The 19028-nt window shown below is 40.4% G+C and overlaps 1 protein-coding gene across 2 annotated transcripts in view; it reads left to right on the top strand.

The window, feature by feature from the left end:
- Nucleotides 1-12075: 12075 nt before the first annotated feature.
- KNSTRN (kinetochore localized astrin (SPAG5) binding protein) overlaps nt 12076-19028 on the top strand; it is a 7504-nt gene continuing 551 nt past the window's right edge. The window contains exons 1-9 of one of the 2 annotated variants that reach the window (XR_003569819.1): nt 12076-12149; nt 12344-12438; nt 15146-15266; nt 16014-16061; nt 16228-16333; nt 16521-16614; nt 17532-17593; nt 18101-18175; nt 18738-18996. Coding sequence is in view for 1 of the 2 variants with exons in the window: in XM_027870071.1 (XP_027725872.1) it covers nt 12109-12149; nt 12344-12438; nt 15146-15266; nt 16014-16061; nt 16228-16333; nt 16521-16614; nt 17532-17593; nt 18101-18175; nt 18738-18869 (774 nt within the window). In the remaining variant the exon portion in view is untranslated. Of the gene's footprint in view, nt 12150-12343; nt 12439-15145; nt 15267-16013; nt 16062-16227; nt 16334-16520; nt 16615-17531; nt 17594-18100; nt 18176-18737; nt 19023-19028 lie in introns of those variants that run through there. The other variant, XM_027870071.1, reaches the window with a different exon arrangement.

Below are 19028 nucleotides of genomic sequence, written 5' to 3'. Positions count from 1 at the left end.
TATCCCCATTTTACAGATAAGGAACCTGAGGCAGACAGAAGTTATAAGTTGCCCAGTAAGCACCTGAGACCAGATTTGAATTCAGGGCCTTCTGACTCCAGGCCCAGTGCTCTATCCATTGTGTCACCTAGCTACCCCAATATCATAAGCAAATATGATGTATGCAAAAAATCATTTTCAGGACACGGTAGGCAGCTTGATGTAGCCAAAAGAGTGCTGGAACAAAGGAACTGGTCAGAAGATTTTTTAACATTCTTTTTTTGTTTTTTGACTAGGCAACGGGGTTAAGTAACTTGTCCAGGGTCACACAGTTAGTAAGTGTCAAGTGTCAGAGGTCAGATTTGAACTCAGGTCCTCCTGACTCCCAGGTCTGTGCTCTATCTACTGCACCAACTAGCTGCCCCTGGTCAGAAGATTTGAGCCTGCTTATTACTTGTATAACTTTGGACAAGTCACTTCAATTCCTGGGGCCTCAGTTTCTTCATTGGTAAAGTGAAAGGACTGGATGTCTAAAGACCCTCACACTCTAGGTCTATGACTCTGATGGTCTCTAAGATGGTACTGTGGGTGTGCCAACACCCTCTGAGGTCAAGTTTGGTTCTAAGACAAAATGCGGCCCTGGTAAGCTACGTACAAGATAACTGGAGATAATCAAGGGAAGGCACTAGTATTATTTGGAAGATAAGAAAAGTCTTCTTGCAGAAGAAGCTAAGACTTAAAGGAAGCCAGGAAAGGTAGGACATGGAGATAGGACAGAGAGAGAGAGAGTTCCAGGTATGGGGGTATTAGCAAGTGCTTGTAGGGGATGGCAGAGTCACTGGATTTCGAGTTTGAGGAGGAGTGAGTGTAAGGTATAAGGGTCTAGGTAATAAAGGCAAAAAAGATTTTATATTTGATCCTGGAGGCAATAGGGAACCACTGCAGTTAATTACATAGGGAGTGACAATGGTCAGACCTGTGCTTTAGGAACATCATTTGATTGCTGAGAGGAGGATGGACTGGAGTGGGAAGAGACTTGAGCAAAGGAGGCCAACCAGCAGGCTAGTGAAATGGTTCAGGTATAAGGTGAGGAAGGCTTAGTCTAAGGTAATGGTAGTGTCAGAAGAGAGAAAGTGGAATATACAAGGGATATTATGAAGGTGAAACCAACAGGACTTGTTAATTAATTGGATATGGGGGTGAGAGTGAGGAGTCAAGGATGACACCTAGGTCGTAAGCTGTGGTGACTGGAAAGATGACAGTACCCTGGATAGTTAATAGGGAAGTAAAGAAGATGGAAGGATGAAGGAGGGGAGGAGAAGGAGAAGAAGATAATGAGTTCAGTTTTGCATATGTTGAGTTTAAGGTATCTATGAGATAGCCAGTTCATTTCATTTTCTGGAATGCTTCTTTTGTGAAATTCTTTCTTTTTTTTTTTTTTTTGGTGAGGCACTTGGGGTTAAATGACTTGCCCAGAGTCACACATCTAGTGAGTGTTACGTGTCTGGGGTTGCATTTGAACTCAGGTCCTCCTGACTCCAGGGCCAGTACTCTATCCACTAGCGCCACCTAGCTGCCCCATGAAAATTTTCATAACCCAAGGCAAAATCTTCCATGCCCCAAGAATCCATGGAATGTGGGGTCACTTGAGATTGACAAGGTAATTTGGTTTAAGCTCTGATTCAGGTCCTGGAGGAGTAGAAGAAAGAAACTTGAGTGAGTATGTCTTTCTTTACATGTCCTTAGTAGAATACCTACTATGCCTAGGCTGGTTTACAAAATAGACCCCAGCTCTAACCTCCATGCAAAGGCAACAATGCAGTCTCTTAGATCCAGGACTAAGAGTTCTCTTGGGAATTGTATAAGTGACTCATAGTCCAATCACACTGTTGGGAAGATCATAGATGTTTTGATGTGGGGAGGAGAAGGGATGGAGGGAGGGGAGAGAGATGCATAGAAACCACCAGATATGAATCCCAACATTAAGAGTCATTTCAGTAATTTCACAGTCCCTAAGAAAGAGAGGTAAGCTTTATTGTCTCATTCATCCTCTCCAGGCCTGAACTAGGGCTCTGTCCAAAGGACTTTAGAGGGATAGACAATTTTTGATCATGATACTTGATCAAGATGACTACATCTACAGAATAAAAGTCAATCAGTGAATTAATCAACAAACATTTTAATGCACTTACTATGTGAGTTAGCATGGTTCTCTTGTTGAGGCTAAGACAACATATTTTGTAACAAAGGTACAGTAACTTAGCTGGCTTTAACTTTTGGCTCCATCCATACTCATCCATCTTGAAGAGGGTTTCACCCCTGGCATCCAGAGCTAAAAGGATTAGGAGCCACAGATTTTGACTTATAAGGTAGATAGCTGGGGCAAGTTGTCATTGTGCCCAAAACAAACTGAGGACTTTTCATGTCCATTAAGATCTGTGTCAACATCTGAGCCAAAAACAATATGGGCAATTGAAGAGAGTATGGAGTGGGGTAGGCAATAGGAGATAAAAAACAGAGAATAAACAATGGGAATTGAACTTTGACCTTCTACCCCAGAATCTTACTTAGATACTTATAAGCCAACCTTCAGCCACCCATGTCCATTAGAAGGCAAAATTGGGAGATAAGCCATAGAATTCCAGTTGGAAGAGATCAAAGATGTCATTTAGAGTGAGCTAGATGGTGCAGTGAATAGAGTATTGGACTAGTGGATTAGATATTGGATATCTAACAGTATTGGACTCAGAAGAATGAAAACTTGTGATCAAATTTTGCCTCAGATACTTACTATCTGTGTGACCCTGGGCAAATTACTTAATCTCTTTGTGTAAAATGAGGACAATAACAGAATACAGTTGTTGTGAGGATAAAATGAGATGACATATATAAAGCAATTTGTAAATGCTAACTCTTATTTTTGTTTGTTTGTTTTTTTTTCTTTCTGGAGGCAATTAGGGTTAAGTGACTTGCCCAGGGTCACGCAGCTAGGAAGTCTCTAAGGTCACATTTGAACTCAGGCCTTCCTGACTCCAGGGTCAGGTGCTCTGTCCACCGCACCACTCAGCTGCCCCTCTTTAGTCTAACTCTTACCTAAAGCATCAATGTCCTTAACACATCATAAATATCATTTAATCTTCCTTTGAACACCTCCAATGATGAGGAATTCTCCACTTCCAAAAACAATCACTTCTATTTTTTTAACTGCTCTAATTGTTATGAAGCTCTTCTTTCTTTTGAACGGATTCCTGCCATACTGTGACTTTCAGACATGAGTCCTAGTTCTATCCACTGAGACACAACAGAACAAGTTTAATCCTTCTACTCCATGATGATAACCCTTCATCTAGTTGAAGTTGGCTTTCCACGCTTAACATCATTGCTACAGTTTTTTCAATCACTCCTTTATGCCAAAGTTTCAAGCCACTTCATTATCAGTCAATTATTATCCACTAAGCACTTACTATGTACTAGGCATTGTGCAAAGTTTTGGGGATACAAAGAAAGGCAAAAGATAGTCCCTGCCCTTGAGGAACTCACAGTCTAATGGCAGGGGTGGGAGGAGGACAACAACATGCAAACAACTATGTACAAACCACACACACATACACACACACACACACACACACAAACACACACACACACACACACACACACACGATAAATAGGAAAAAATCCAAAGAGGGAAGGCACTAGAATTAAGAAGGATTGGGAAAGGTTTCCTGTGGGAAGTGTGATTTTTAGCTGGGACTTGAAGGAAGTCAGGAAGCAGAGATAAGAAAGGAGAACATTCTAGCATAGAGATAGCGAGTAAAAATGCTCAGAGCTGAAAGATGAAGTATCTTGTTCAAGGGATAGCAAGAAGGCTGGTGTCACTGGAACAGAGTTTGTGGAGGAGTGGGGGTGGGAAGAAAAGGTATAAGGTGTAAGAAGACCGGAAATGTTGGGGGGCAGGGGAGAGGGCTAGGTTGCAAACACTGAACACTAAACAGAAGATTTTATATTTAATCCCAGAAGTGATAGGGTACCACTGGAATTTCTTGAGTAGGGAAATGATATGTTTGGATCTACACTTTAGGAAAATTACTTGGGTGACAGAATGGAGGATGGATTTGGGATGAGAGAAGACTTGAGGCAGGCAGACTCACTAACACGCTATAGTAATAACCCAGTCATGAGGTGATGATGAGAGCCTGCACCAGAGTGGTGGGAGTATCAGAGGAATGAAGGAGACATATTGGAGAGTTGTTGCAGAGGTGAAATTGCTATGCCTTGACCAGGATTGAGTATGATGGGGAAGGGGGGAAACTTAAGAAAGAGTGAAGAATCCAGAACGACTCCTAAGTTGGGAGACTGGAAAGATAGTGGTGACCTCCATAGTAATAGGGAAACTTGGAAGAGAGGAGGGTTTAGGAGAAATGATAATGAGTTTGGTTTTGGAAATGTTGAGTTTAAGATGTTTACATCTAGTTCAAGATATCTAGAACAGGCAATTGGAGATGTGAGACTAGAGGTCAGAAGAGAGGTAAGAGCTGGTTAAACAGATTTGAGAATCACCAGAGTTAAGATATTCGTTGACATGAAAGCTGATGAGATCATCAAACGAAGTAGTATAGAAGAAGAAAAAAAGAGGTCAGAACGGAGCTCTGTGGGATGCCCATGGTTAGCAGGCATGACCTGGATGAAGAATCAACAAAGATGGAGAGGGAAAGGCTGAACAGGTAGAAGAAGAACCAGGAGAGAATAGTGGCCCACAAACCTAGAGAGATGAGAAAATGAAGAAGAGGGTAATTGACATTGTCCAAGACTGCAGAGAGGTCATGAAGGATGAAGATTGAAAAAGGACACAGGATTCAGTAATTATGAGATTATTAGTAACTTTAGAGAAAATGGTTTCAAATGATAATTGGGTTGGAAGCCAAACTGCAGAGAATTAAGAAGAAAGGAAGAGGAAAGGAAGTAGAGATCTATTGTAGATCTCATTCTCAAGTAGTTTAGTTATTGGGGAGGGAAGGATCAAAGGAGGGTTTTTTGAGGATGGGGGAGATATGGGCAAACTTGTAGCCAGTAGAGAAGCAGCCAATAAGACAGGGAGAGATTGAACATAAATGAGAGTGAGAGAGTACATGTCTATAAGACGATGGAAGGAACAAGTTGGTGGAGAAAAATTGGGATTGTGATGTCAGTAGGGGGAGAACCTGGAAGTTACAATGGGTAGCAAGAAATATTTCAACTCCTCTACCTCAACCACTGAGTTGAAGGGAATTAGTGAAAGTATAACTAGTGCTGGAAAGGGTGGCCAGGGAGACTGTATCATCAGAAGGGAGTCAGGTCTCAGTAAGAGCCAGAAGAGGGAAGGAGTGGGGAAGAAAAAATTTTAAGATGAAAGCAAGTTTGTTACTTATGGAGCAAGCATTCCAAGGAACACAGTGGAAAGATTGGGTAGGGCTTGGTTGACACTTTGGGGGGTGGCATTGAGGGGAATGGGACCAAGTGGGGGATGGGGAATGACATTTGGATGATGACTTACAGGGATTCAGAATTACTTGGATAAGGAGGTCATAACCAGGTTGACTATCAGGGACCAAGTGAGAATTTGTGAACTTAATCAGTAAGTAAAAAAATTCAGAATGATATTCAAAATCAATAGTATTATGATGTAAGGGTGGAATCCTTTCAGAACCTTGAGTAGTTTGTTTGAAGGGGTAAGAACTTGGAACAGAAGGAGTGGTGATACTCTCCTTCTTTTTCTTTCTTTTTTTTTTTTTTTTGATACTCTCCTTCTCCAAAGCGGGAGTTTAAGCTAGAAATAGAATAGTACCAATCAGGTCCCAGACAAAACTTCGTCTCTTTTAGGGAAAGCTGATCCCTAAGGACTAGGGAAGAAGGAGGATTCTGGGCCTCTTTATGTTGTGGGTGAGGGGAAAGAACCTGTGTCAGGGAAATGCTGGTAAATATTAGTTCTATATTTGGTTTCAAAGTCCTAAGGTTCTTCTAGAGGACCTTCAACCACTTGGTTGATTATAGGGCTTTTACTGGATAGTCCTACTGGCATGGAAAGTACTAGGAGGAAAGGGATAAAGAAAAGAATTATAGCCTCCCTAGTCAAAGTGTCACCATAATGAGAGAAAAGAAAAAGAAAAAATGTGTAGGACAAAAGCCAAAGATGCCAACCTTTCCTTCTCTACTTCAGAAGGCCAAATCTCAACAGTCTTGTCCATGTATTGGGTTATGCCAAATCTTTTCAGTTCCCTGCGGGTCTTTTAATGCAAGGTGTTAAGGTGAACCAGAGCAGCACCAGGAACATCAGAGACACAGCATAGATGATGGAACCTCTAGTACACTTGCAAATTTCTTCTCCTGGTATAAGGTGCTAACAGTGATCAAGAATAGCTCCAGGAACATCAGCACCACAGCACATCTGGCACAGTCAACAAGTCTGAATCATGTATCAGTGTCATCCATGGTAAAGTGGCTAAGAAGTATTGGCCTCCACCACCTGCATCCTGCCCCAAGATCTAAATTGATAGTGAGGCTCCTGCTATAGCGATACCCACTCTATATTCTCTAACTCACCTGCCAAAACTCCTCCCCTCCTAGAGTGTCACATCAGGGAAATGATATATTTTAAAAAAACAAAACTTTTGCGCTCTTAAAGGACTCTATGGAGTACGTCATATTGTATGGTGTTAACTATACAAGATGTTTCAGATAACCTTCTAAGGGAGAAGTGATAGGATAGCCTGTGAACTTTCTTATCATTGGTGGGAGTTTTCAAATTCCAACCCTATGTCTGCTCTCTTTCTCCTATTTCACGACTCCAATTTTAACAGGAACCAGAATCCCGGCATCAGAAGCCCCATCCCCACCAGGAAAGATCCTTTCATTTGAATGGAGACACCAGCTCCAGTAACTGCCTCTCAGTTTTAATTGCCTGGTCCCTGAGAAAACAGAAAACTCAGACCCTCGCTGCTAGATGTGTTACCCCAATGTACTTTCTGTCTTATTATGCTTCATAAGTCCAACTAATGCAGAACAGTCAATAACAACCAAGGAATGCTAAACTTGGCTCTTTCTTTACCTCTCCTGGCAGGCGCCTCCAATACCCACTGACCCCACCATGACCCAATAAGCTAATCTTTACACTTGAGTGGGAACCTGCTCTCTACCCCATAGATAGGATTCCTCATATTTGATCAGGAAAGGTCTTGAAACTGGAAGCCACGAAGTGTCCCACCATGCAATCACCCCACCCTCTCCTATATTTGGAGGGTTCTTCCTGAACCATGATGTGAACATTTCTTCTCATTCTAACTAGGACAAATGTTGGAGGCAACTCTAACACCAGCTGTAACATTCAGCCCAGGTTTGACATTTGGAACAAAAAATTTTGGAACACTTAAAAGTCAGTTAACAAAAGGAGATTTACTTTTCCCTAGCATAGCAAGGATATGCAAAAAGGACACAGTGACTCTTAGATAATCTGGAGGCAGACTTTTCATCTCCATATGGAAACTCTAGTCATCAGGGCAGAATGTGGTAAAGGATATGGGATTTGAGGGCTCTTCAGAAATTCAGCAAGTGCCAGAGACTCTGACCTCCTGCAGCCAGCAAAGCTTTCCTGCTGGCAGATAAGATCTGAGACCCACAGCATTCCATTGTTCCTCAAGCCAAACCAAGGTCAGGAACTTGTAGAGATCAGATCAGGATGGCAGCAATCAGACTTTGCCCTAGATCAGACCACCCTGGGGACACTGAATGCTTGTAGACCTCCAGACTGTCCCTGAGTTCCTAGAATAACACAACACTCAATGCCCCAAGAAAGTAATAGCAGCAGAAGCCCAGACCTTCCCTCCAGATGTGTGCAAAGCCTATACTTATGCACCTGGAGTCAGAAAGTAGGCTGGGAGAATGAGCAAGCAAAAAAAAAAATTCCCACCATAAAGAGCAATTATGGTGGCAAGGTCACTCAAAATAAACACAGAAGAAAATTACTCTAAAATATCTACAAGCAAAGCCTCAGAGAAAAATAGAGCTTGGACTCAAATTCAACTAAAATTCCTAGAAGAGATGAAGCAAGATGAAGCAAGTTTAAAATGTTTTTTCTAAATGAAATGAGTATTATATAGGTTTTCTTGAAATGAAAAGTTATTGTTTTATATTGAATCCTCTCATGTTCTGCTGTGTATATGGCAATTTTTTTTCTTTTCTTATTTTGTATTTAAGGTTAAAATAAACTTAAAAACTTATAAAAAATAATTAAAATGAGAACAGAAGTCAAAAAGTGGAAAGGAAATGAGAGCTATGGAAGAAAGAATTAGCAAGGGAATCTACCAGTTTATCACAAGAGGGACAAAACCTTGTCAAAGCAACAAACTTGCTGAAAATTAGATTATATTAAATAGAAGCCAATGATTCTATGAAGCAACAAGAAATATCAAAACAAAGTCAAAAGATGAGAGAATAGAAGAAAATGTAAGCTATCTCATAGCAAAGACAACAAATGTAGAAAATAGATCAAGGAGAACAAATTTAAGAATAAGAAATCATTGGACTATCTGTATGCCATGACCAGAACAAAAGCCTGAACATAACATTTCAAAGAAAACTGCCCAGAGTGCAAAGTGGAAATTGAAAGAATCTACTAGTCACCTCCTGAAAGAAACCTCAAAATGAAAATTTTGGAACATTATAGCCAAAATCTAGAGCTTCCAGGTAAAAGAAAAAACAAGAAACAAAAGAAAAAACAAAACAAAACAAACACTACAAGCAGTCAAAAACGAAAGAATTCAAGTACCAAGGAGTCAGACAGACTCATACATGATTTAGTGGCTACCACTATAAATGAATGGACAACCTGGAACACGATGTTCCAGAAAGCAAAGGATATATAACTTACCCAGCAAAACTGAATATAATGCTACTGGAGGATGGGAGAGGGTGGAGGTGGAAGAATCTTTAATGAAATAAAAGATTTCCAAGTATTCCTGATGGAAAATCCACAGCTTGGTAGAAATTTCAAAGTTCAAACACAAGAGTTAAGAGAAAGCTAAAAAGGCAAACAAATAAACAATACTACAGGACTACACTAGTCCCTTGCTTCCTAATATGAGGAGATGATACGTGTGTCCCTTATGAGACCTGTCAGACGTCAGACAGAAGACATGGAAGTGGTTCTGTTATGTCTTGATGAACTTAAGAAAAGGATGTAAAGAAAGTGGCAGAAGAATACACCGAGGGCGACGTAAGGGAGAGAGAAAGGAAGGTTAGGGGAAATTATCTCACATAGAGACAGCTATACAAACAAGGAGGTGGGGATAGGGGGCAGCTGATGCTTCAATCTCACTCTTATATCACACTTAGAGTTGGGTACAAAAATGCATTTCACACAATAGAGAAATAGAAAAAAGAGAGGAAGGGTGAATTGGAGGGAGGATAGATTAATGGAGGGATTAGTATTAAGCAAAACAAACAAAAATATTTGTACAAAAATATTTGTAGCTCTTTTTAAGGTGATAAAGAATGGGAATCTGAAAGGTGCTTATAAACTGAGGAATGGATAAATATGTTCTGGTATATAAATGTGAAGGACTATTGTTGTGTGCAAGAAATAATGAAGAAAATGGTTTCAGAGAAACCTAGGGAGATTTGTATGTACTGAGGCAGAATGAAGTGAACAGAACCAGGAGAGCAATTAATACAATGACAATATGAAAGAATTAGTAACTTGGATCAGCATGATGACTAAATACTATTTCAGAAAACTAATGATGAAACACTATTCCTTTCCTGGTGACAGACTTAGATAAAAAGAATTTTTTTTTTTGGACAAGGTGAATGCAAAAATTTGTTTTCCCTGACTACACATGCTTATAACAGGGATTTTATTTTTCTTTGGCTCTTAAATTGGGGGGGAGGACAGATTAGATGAGGGGAGATAAGAAGATAGATTTTTGCTAAATGAAAAAAAATTTTTTAAATGCAAAGATAGGAGGACCATCAGTGTGGAATACTGTCAGACACAGTTGATGTAGTTTAATTTCTTGAACTGCTTTCTAACTCTCTCTTTTTTCTTTATTACAATGAATACAATACAAACTGGGGAAGACTCACTCAGAAATAAAAGTAATGTAAAGACAAAAGATAGTAATAAAAATTAAACAATTTTTGAAATCTAAAAAAAGCTGCTATTAATTCAATAATACTTTCAAATTAATTTGTATTTTAATAATCACAATAGCATCTCCAAATATTTGAAAAATAGTAACACTCACTTCCTTAATTTTCCACCCTTTCCCAACCTTAAGAAACTGAACTTTATGCCAAAATCTTAGAAGGTTTTTGGCAACCAAGAAATGCAATTAAAAATGATTAACAACAACACAAGATCCCAGATATACAGTAGGAATGGATCTTATAAGTCATCCAATCTTAGGATCATAAATCCTAAACTGGAAGAGATGTTAAAAGTCATCAAGTCAAAGTCCTTTTATTTTACAGATGAGAATAGTGAGGCCCAGAGAGGTTAAGTTATAACCTTCACTAAGGTCACAAAGGTAGTAAGCAGCAAATGCCCAAAGGCAGGATTTGTATGAGGATAATAAGTACCAGAATGAGGATTTGAACTTAGGTCATATGACTCCAAATTCAGTACCCTTTCCATTGTACCACTTTTATATAACCTTAGCAAAGTTCTTAACCTTTTTTGGGGTCATGGACCTCTTTGTCAGTCTGATGAAGCCTATGGACTCTTTCTCAGAATGATGCTTCAAAATAACTGACGGAATCAGAAAAACCTGGAAAGGCTTATATGAACTAATGCTGAGTGAAATGAGCAGAACCAGGAGAACACTGTACACATTAACAGCCACATTGTGTGATGACTGACTTTGATAGACTTAGCTCATCTCAGCAATGCAAGGATCTAAGACATCTCCAAAAGACTCAGGATGGAAAATGCTATCCACATCCAGAGAAAGAATTTTGGAGTCTGAATGCAGATGGAAAGCATGCTATTTGCTCTCCTTTTCTTTCATTGTTTTGTTTTGTTTCTTCTTTCTCATGGGTCCTCCCATTAGTTCTAATTCTTTTTTACACCATGACTAATATGAAAATATGTTTAATATGAATGTCACATGTTTATATATTTAACATGTCATATGTTTAATATGAATCTATATCAGATTGCATGCTGCCTTGGGGAGAGGGGAGAAGAAGGAGGGGGGGAAATTTAAAACTCAAAATCTTATGGAAGTGAATGCTGAAAACTAAAAATTAACTAATTAATTGTATTTTAAAAATAAAATAAATAAAATAAAAATAATTGAAGGAATAGCTTCATTTCAGGTAGAGGCTAGTAAAAATAAAAATGTATTTTTTCCCTATCCAAGTTTCATGAACCTCATCAAATGTATCCATGGACCCATTTGGAGGTCTGTAGAGCCCAAGTTAAGGACCCTTGCTTTAAGATTACAAAGTCATTCCATATACATTAGTTCATCTGATGACATTAGTTCATCTGATGCCGCGTTGTCTGACATCACTGATGACTGAGAAAGGACACGGTTCGGACATATCTAGGTAGATCTTCCAATTCTTTATTAAACCCACTTTAGTGTAGTGGACAGGACACTGGACTTGGGAGTCAGGAAGTCTTGGCTTCAAATCCTACCCTTGACATTTACTAATTAGTTGTGTGTCTCTGGGAAAATCAACTCACCTCTCAGTGCCTCAGTTTCCTCATCTGTAAAATGAGGGCCTTGAACTAGACGGTCTTTGACGGCCCTTCCAGATGGGCCTAGGCCCCCATAATATTGAAAGTCATTACAACCACCTGGCTTCTAAAGGTCATCGTGCCCGCACCCCAAGGCCTTCTTCCAGCTCTAAATCTGCGACGCTGCTGTCCCTTCCAACTCGAAATCCTCGGTCACATCCCCAGCCTTCCCCAAACCTCAGGCAACGTTCCAGAGACCTCGCCAGCCGTACAATGTGGCGGCGCCGTCAACAGTTTTCTTCCGTACACTATGGCTGCCGCCTTGATGCAAAGCCTGCCCCGCCCCCTTCCACCGGAAGTTTCCGTTTGAAATAACAGAGGCGCGTGCGACTGGCGGTTTCTGTGGAGTGTGAGTGATGATGGAGAAGGACCCGGCCTCGGCCGTGGAGCGTCTGGGGTGAGACACAGGCTGGATGGAGGCGGGGGCCCGGAGTCTGGGGGTGGGGGAGGCGGTGACGGTGGACGGCAGGCTGACCCCCAGGGAGGTCCTGGGGAGCCGGCCCGCTCCTCCTCCGCAGCCGGCCCGGACTCTGGGACCGGCAGCCGGCAGCGAGCCGAACGCCTCTTCCAACGCAGCCCCGTTCCCTCCAGGCTCCCGCCCGGCCCCGCTTGCAGAGCCAGCACCGCCAGGTCTGCGTTCGCCTGCCCAGCCCCCTCGGCGGCGCTGGGCGGAGGGCAGCCCGCGGGTGAGTAGTGGGGGCCGAGTGGGCTCTGCGCGCGTCCTTCTGCAAGCGTTCCCAAAGCGCCTGCTATGCCCGGGGGATGGAAACCAACGTCTCTACGGGCCGAACTGGGAGCGCTCTGTTCCAGGCCTTGTGAGAGACTTCGGATAATACCAAGGAAAAAAAGGAGCTGTCACGAGGTGGGGGGCAATACAGAGGTAAATAATAATACTAGCTAATATTTATATAGCACTCAATACGTGCCAGGGATTGCTAAGCTCTTTACAATTGTTACTTCATTTGATCCTCACAACAACCCTATTATTATCCCCATTTCACAAATGAGGAAACTGAGGCAAATAGCGGTGAAATGACTTGCCCCGGGTCACACAGCTATAAAGTGTCTGAGGTCAAATTTGAACTCGGGTCTTGCAAAATAAAATATATTAATTAACTAGAAGAATTAAGAAAGGTCTTTTAAAGGAACTGGCACATGGGTTTCTCTGTTCTCCCTTTATTACTATTTCACAAGGGGAATCTCATGAGCTGTCATGGATTCAGTTATCATCTTTATGTACATGTCTCTCAGATCTACTTATCTAGCCCTAATCTCTCTGCTGAGCTCCACTCTCACATCACCAACTGCCTGTTCTGGACACTTCCAACTGGTTGTTCTGTGGACAACTTGAACTCATGATCTTTTCCATCAAACCTTCCCCTCTTCCTAACTTCCCTGTTACTGTGTGGAGGGTACTCTACTCACCCAGGCTTACAACCTAACATCTCTTGCATATGCCCCTTTCTCAACTCTTACGCTACCACTAGCCTGGTGCAGGCCCTCCTCTCCTTACACCTGGATTATTGCCATAGCATACTGGCTGATCTCCCTGCCACAAGTTTCTCCCCATTCTAGTCCATCCACCACTCAGCTGTCAAAGTGCTCTTCCTAAATATAGGAAACATAATCATGTCACTGATTACTCAGGAAACTCCAGCGACTCCTTATCACCTCTAGGATCAAATATAAAATCCTCTTTGGCACGAAAAGCCCTTCATAACTTGTTCTCCTCCTTTTCCATCTTCCAGCTTGTGTCTGGAGAGCATAGACAGTTATTCTTTTTGTCTTCATACCCCTAGCCTTTTGCACAGTTCTTTTCAGAGGGCTGGAAAAAGAGCCAGTGTGGATACACTGAGAAACTACTGACTTGGACTTTTAAAATACATACGTTGAAGGTATCAGGATAAATCCAGAAGAGTGGCACCTCTCTACCTGTAGAAATATAGATGGGACAGAATGGAACTAATGTGGTTCATATGGAGTTGAAATTGAAGATAAGTAAGGCATTTGATTGTAAGAAAGCATCAGGCTGCCCTCAAGTCCCCAGGCCTGGACCACCACTACAGCCAGTATTTGAAAAAACTGGTGGAGGTGATTGCTAAACTGATATAAATAATCTCTGAAAAATTTTGGAGAATAGGAGGGATGCCATAGAATTGGAGGTAGCAATTGTCCTGATTTTGAAAAAGGGGAAGAAAGAAGAGCCTTCAAATTACAGGCTAGGGAGCTTGAAGAGACTGGCTGGAAGACCAATTAGGAGGCCATTGTTACAGTGCCAGCGAAAGATGGTGTGAGCTTCAATTAAGGTGATCATGTGACTAGAAAGGTTCAGATCCTACCTCTAACACCCAGACTTGTGTGAACTGATGATGTAAAGCAAAATGAGCAGAGCCAGGAGAATAATCTATGTGGTAACAGCAATATTGTGAAGGTAATCAACTTTGAAAGACTTAGTAATTTTGATTAACACAATAATCCACCACAGTTTCAAAGACTTACCACAAAAAGTGCTGTCTACCTCCAGAAAGATAATCGATTGACTCAGAGTGCAGATTGAAGCATATTTTTTCCTTCTTTCTTTTTCTTGGTTTTTTTTTAGAATAAGGTTGGTGTAGAAATTTGTTTTGCATAATTGTGTATTTGTAATGGGTTTTATTTTTCTTGCCTTCTCAATGGATTGGGGAAGAGGGAGTAGGTAGGGAGGAGAGAATTTGGAACTGAAAAGAATAAAAAAAAGTGTCTACTTTAAAAAGATTACATTTTTTAAAAGTTATATTAATAAAAATTTATTTTTTAAAAGGAATGAAATAAAGTGCCTAAGATATTAAATAGTTCCAGCAAGTTATGAGATATAGCTATTGTGTGTTTAGGGAGTGTAAGCCTGTATTCTCCCCTTTCCTATCTTCATTCCTTTCTTCATCTTATTCCTTTTGCATATATTAAACACCAAGTTACATTTATATCCTCTGTTTCTTCCAGTCTTGGAGTTCCTTAAATGAGTATTCACAGAGCCCATGTACTATTTCAAGTATTGTTACTTAGATATGGCCTTTTTACTCCAAGGAGATTAAAATTTAGTGATACAAAGCTGCTTTTCTTTTTTTTTTCTTTTTTTAGTTTTTAGGCAATTGGGGTTAAGTGACTTGCGCAGGGTCACACAGCTAGTAAGTATCAAGTGTTTGGTCTGGGGCTGGATTTGAACTCAGGTCCTCCTGACTTCAGGGCTGGTGCTCTATCCACTGCGACACCTAGCTGCCGCAAAGCTGCTTTTCATAGAATGAAGTTGACTAGATTAGGACGTGGCAATTTGGATTAAAACACTTACTGCGATGATTTGGGTTAGAATTGGGTCACGTTGACTGGGTTTTCACCCTCTTAATTTTCCTTTCACAGAGACACATTCTCGAGCTGCTTCTAAGAGTCAGATACCCCAGAGGTGCAAGGAGATAGAACTCTACAAGGCTCTCAGCTCAACAGGCCTAGAGAATGAATTGTACAAAACCACCAAGCAGAGGTCAGAACATAGACAGAAATAGACAATTGCACTCAAATGGATAATTTTATTAGAAATGACTCTAAATGACCTAAAACTGAAAAGAAGGTTTTCAGTAGGACGTGACAAATGAATTATTGTACACTGCTGTTGAGCAGTGTACAATTCCTTAGTCTGTCTCCCAACCCCCTTGGATGATCTATTCTGGAAAAAAACAAATTGAAGTCTATAACATAAGGTGTTTTGAAGCTTTCCTTTCCTCTCTCATCACGACCTTTTACATGTCCTTACCAAAAAGTAGTTATAGTGTACTATAAGTGGAACTGGAAACAAAACAATTAGTAAGCATGTTTGTTTGAATGGAGTCATAAGTTTGAAGTTAAACTCATCTTATCTTGGTGGGATGGGATTTTTTGGTTAGACCATTTCCCTTTATAGTAGGAAATCCAGAGTTCTGCTAACAAAGGCCTTCTAACAGTCTGAGCTGAAATAAATGATGCTTTACTTTAGTCCTGAGATTTGGAGATGGTGTTAGAAATAAGTTTAGAGGACCTCAGAGGAAGTCCCTTTAATGACACTGATGTAACTTGTAGTCCTCAATTTTCCCTTATAGACTATGAGGGTCTCTGTGCTTTTTTCCATTATATTCATAGTAAGGAAGAGTTAAAAGATTGCTAAGGGCCCTTGCATCTTTAACAGTCAATGATTCTCAATGCAAATGACACTCAGGTTGTTCACTGGTTTATTTCTGTATTGTTGACTCTCTAGGCAGGTGAAGACTATGGATCCTGCTGTTAAGAAGAACATTAAAAAAAGGTGAATCTCGGGGTGACTGAAACTGCTTTTCTTTTCAAATTTAGTGTCCTTTTATTCTAATGTTGCAAAGTACTGCTTAAGCAGTGCTGTCATCTCTACCAACTGGAAAGTGTTTTTAGCTTTTTTAAAAAAGAAAGTGCAATCCAGATTCAAATTATCATTGTAGCTACAGACCGTTAAATCAACAGAAAGCTGAGGAAGAGCTCAAAGAGAAGAACCAGCTGTTAGAGGCAGTTAACAGGCAGTTGCACCTGAAATTGACTGAAAGCCAGGTAAGAAGCCAGTCATGTGGAACAAAAATTATCTGGAATTCTAAGGGATGACCCTTCAAGTGGCCCAAAGACACAAAGTTAGAGCAAAGATGGAGAAGATCAGGCTTGTGCCACACCTACCCAAAAAGGAGAAATCATAGAGGCCAAGTCTGGTAGGCAGGACTAATATGAAACTGTGATCTCACAGGGAGAGGTGAAGGTGCTGACTCAAAAGGTGGAGTTGCTGGAGAAATCTCAGGATAGCTACTTGGCAGTTTTGGAGAGTGGCAATATTAACCCAGGTGAGAGGCCTATGTCTAAACCTTTCTATGAAAAGTTTCAGAGTTTCCTCATTAGCTCTAACTTTGAAAGAGTTAGACCCCACATTGTCATAATGCTTATAATTGGCCCTTTGACAGCTGTTCCTCAAGGTTCCAATAAAGTTATTGCTATCAAAAATCCAGAGAGAGAGAGAGAGAGAGAGAGAGAGTGTGTGTGTGTGTGTGTGTGTGTGTGTGTGTGTGTGTGTGTGTATGTGTGTTGGGGGGAAACAGAGAGAGAGGAAAAGAGGGAGGGAGGTTGGATTGATAGGGTTTTAGCAGCTTTGGCTTTGATCAGCTGCTTCCATTTAATAATGCATTAACATAAATAATAGTTAATATTTACATAGTGCTATAAGATTTGCAAAGTGTTTTGTAAATATTATTCCTATTTTATCATCACAATAACCGTGGGAGATAGATGCTATTATTATCTCCATTTTTCAGATGAGGAAATTGAGGTAGACAGGTCATATAGCTAGTAACCATCTGAGGCAGGATTTGAACTCAAATCTTTCCCGATTCCAGGTCCAGTACTCTATCCACTGCACCACCTCATTGCCTAGATAGCAAATACCTGTTGGTTATAGTGATAAGAAGGATATCTTTATTTCCTGCAAATTCTTAGTAGGATTGATTGCTTGTACTTGGTACTTAGCACATAGTATATACTTTTTGTGTGCCATGTAAATAGTAACTGTTCAAAAGATGTTTACTGACTTGCTATGTTTTGTCTTCTCAACTGAAACGTATTTTATACTTTTCGTCCCCCAAAGTATTTAACATAGTTTGTTGTACATAGTGGGTGCTCAATGTACTGGCAGTGGGTTGGGGTGAGGAGGAGGATAAAGGATCGAGAACTTCTGTATCAATCAGCTCACTGGGGACATGTTTATCAGTTACAGGCAGACAAATCCTGGAAAACCGGCAAGAAACAATGAAATGTCAAATGGAGTCTGTGGTGAGGGGCTGGGTTTGAATGGGTGGGAAGCAAGTAAAGAACATTTTCTATACTAAATATACTGATAATAGTCAAAATAGTTCAATGGAGTGGGCTTGTACTATGTTAAACTTGCTAAGTATAAATTGACCTTCGATTATCCATGTTAATGAAAGGGAACACTGGTGTCTAGTCCAAAAATAATTTCTCTTTAAAATCAGAAGGTGACTATTTACTGATTTCTTATCAGTGAATAAGTCTGAATCCCACGATCTAGTTTCTTCATTCAGGTCCCTTATTAAAGTTCTCCCTTCATGCTGGGGATGAGCTATATGATTCTAAGGACCAGCCTAATTAGTGTTGGGGTTCTCTCCTTGCTTCTTCCCTGAAGGAAGAAGGTAATTATTCAGCTTGGAAGCCCTTCCAAGTCTTACTTGGAGTAAAAACCCCCAATATACCTGTTTTACTAGAATAGATGAGTAATCAATTTCTGATACAATGATTGCCCTCCATCTTACCTTATTTTAGTTGCTCTTGGAAAGTCTGAAAGATGAACTGAAGCTCTTTAATCAGACAGCTACAAAGCAGATGGAGGAGTTACAGGTAAGTGTTGTCTTGAGGTTTTGAGCTCCCTATATTCCTCTTATCCCAATGCCATTCGTCTAAGGTTCTATCCCAATGACCAAGGGATGAGAGGTTGTATATGGCTCATTGTGTTGACCAAAGAGGATCTTTTGGCAATACATTTGAACCCTCTGCTTTAAAGCTTGAATATGAACATGCATTTGAACTTTTCAAGGAAGAGGTCTTATATTGAGAAGCCTAGGATTCTGATTTGTTCATGAGGTACCTTCTGCTATTACAGTAGATGCTACACTGAATTTACATTGTTTTGTGTTCTGTATAGTTTAGTTTTAAGAATTTAACCATCTAGATTACTGCCATACCAACTCTATAGAACACAGATGGTCAAACACAAAAAGACATTAAAAACATGTTCTGTAGATGGTAGAGTACACATTGTTTATGTAGAATACAGCAATGTATAATTTGCTAACTGCTACTTTGTGTCTTCCCTAGTAGAACAGAATAATTTATAAATTTATCGGCCATGTTTTCCAATGAATCAAGTGAAATTTTTTTTCTAATGGCTCCTTCTTTGTAGGCATTGAAAGTTAAGTTGAAGATGGAAGAAGAGGAAAGAGCTGGTTTTCTAGAAAAACGGGCAGCATTTAACAACAAAAGAGATGATTTCACAGCCACCCTTGAGCAAATGGAACAATTACTATCACTTTGAGAAGAAAGGGGGTTCATATCTTCAGCTAAGGTCAAACTATAAAAACATTTTCTTAAGTTTTCCTAGGAAAGGACTTCCTTGCTCCCCTAACTAAAATATCTTCAGAAACAAAGTTGGGATAATCCAGGTTTGTACTGAGGGGTGTTCCTGCCTTATAAG

The sequence above is a fragment of the Vombatus ursinus genome, unplaced genomic scaffold, assembly GCF_900497805.2.
Source record: "Vombatus ursinus unplaced genomic scaffold, bare-nosed wombat genome assembly UNPS02014794.1, whole genome shotgun sequence".
NCBI lineage: Eukaryota > Metazoa > Chordata > Mammalia > Diprotodontia > Vombatidae > Vombatus > Vombatus ursinus.
This window is presented reverse-complemented; position numbering and strand designations above follow the sequence as displayed.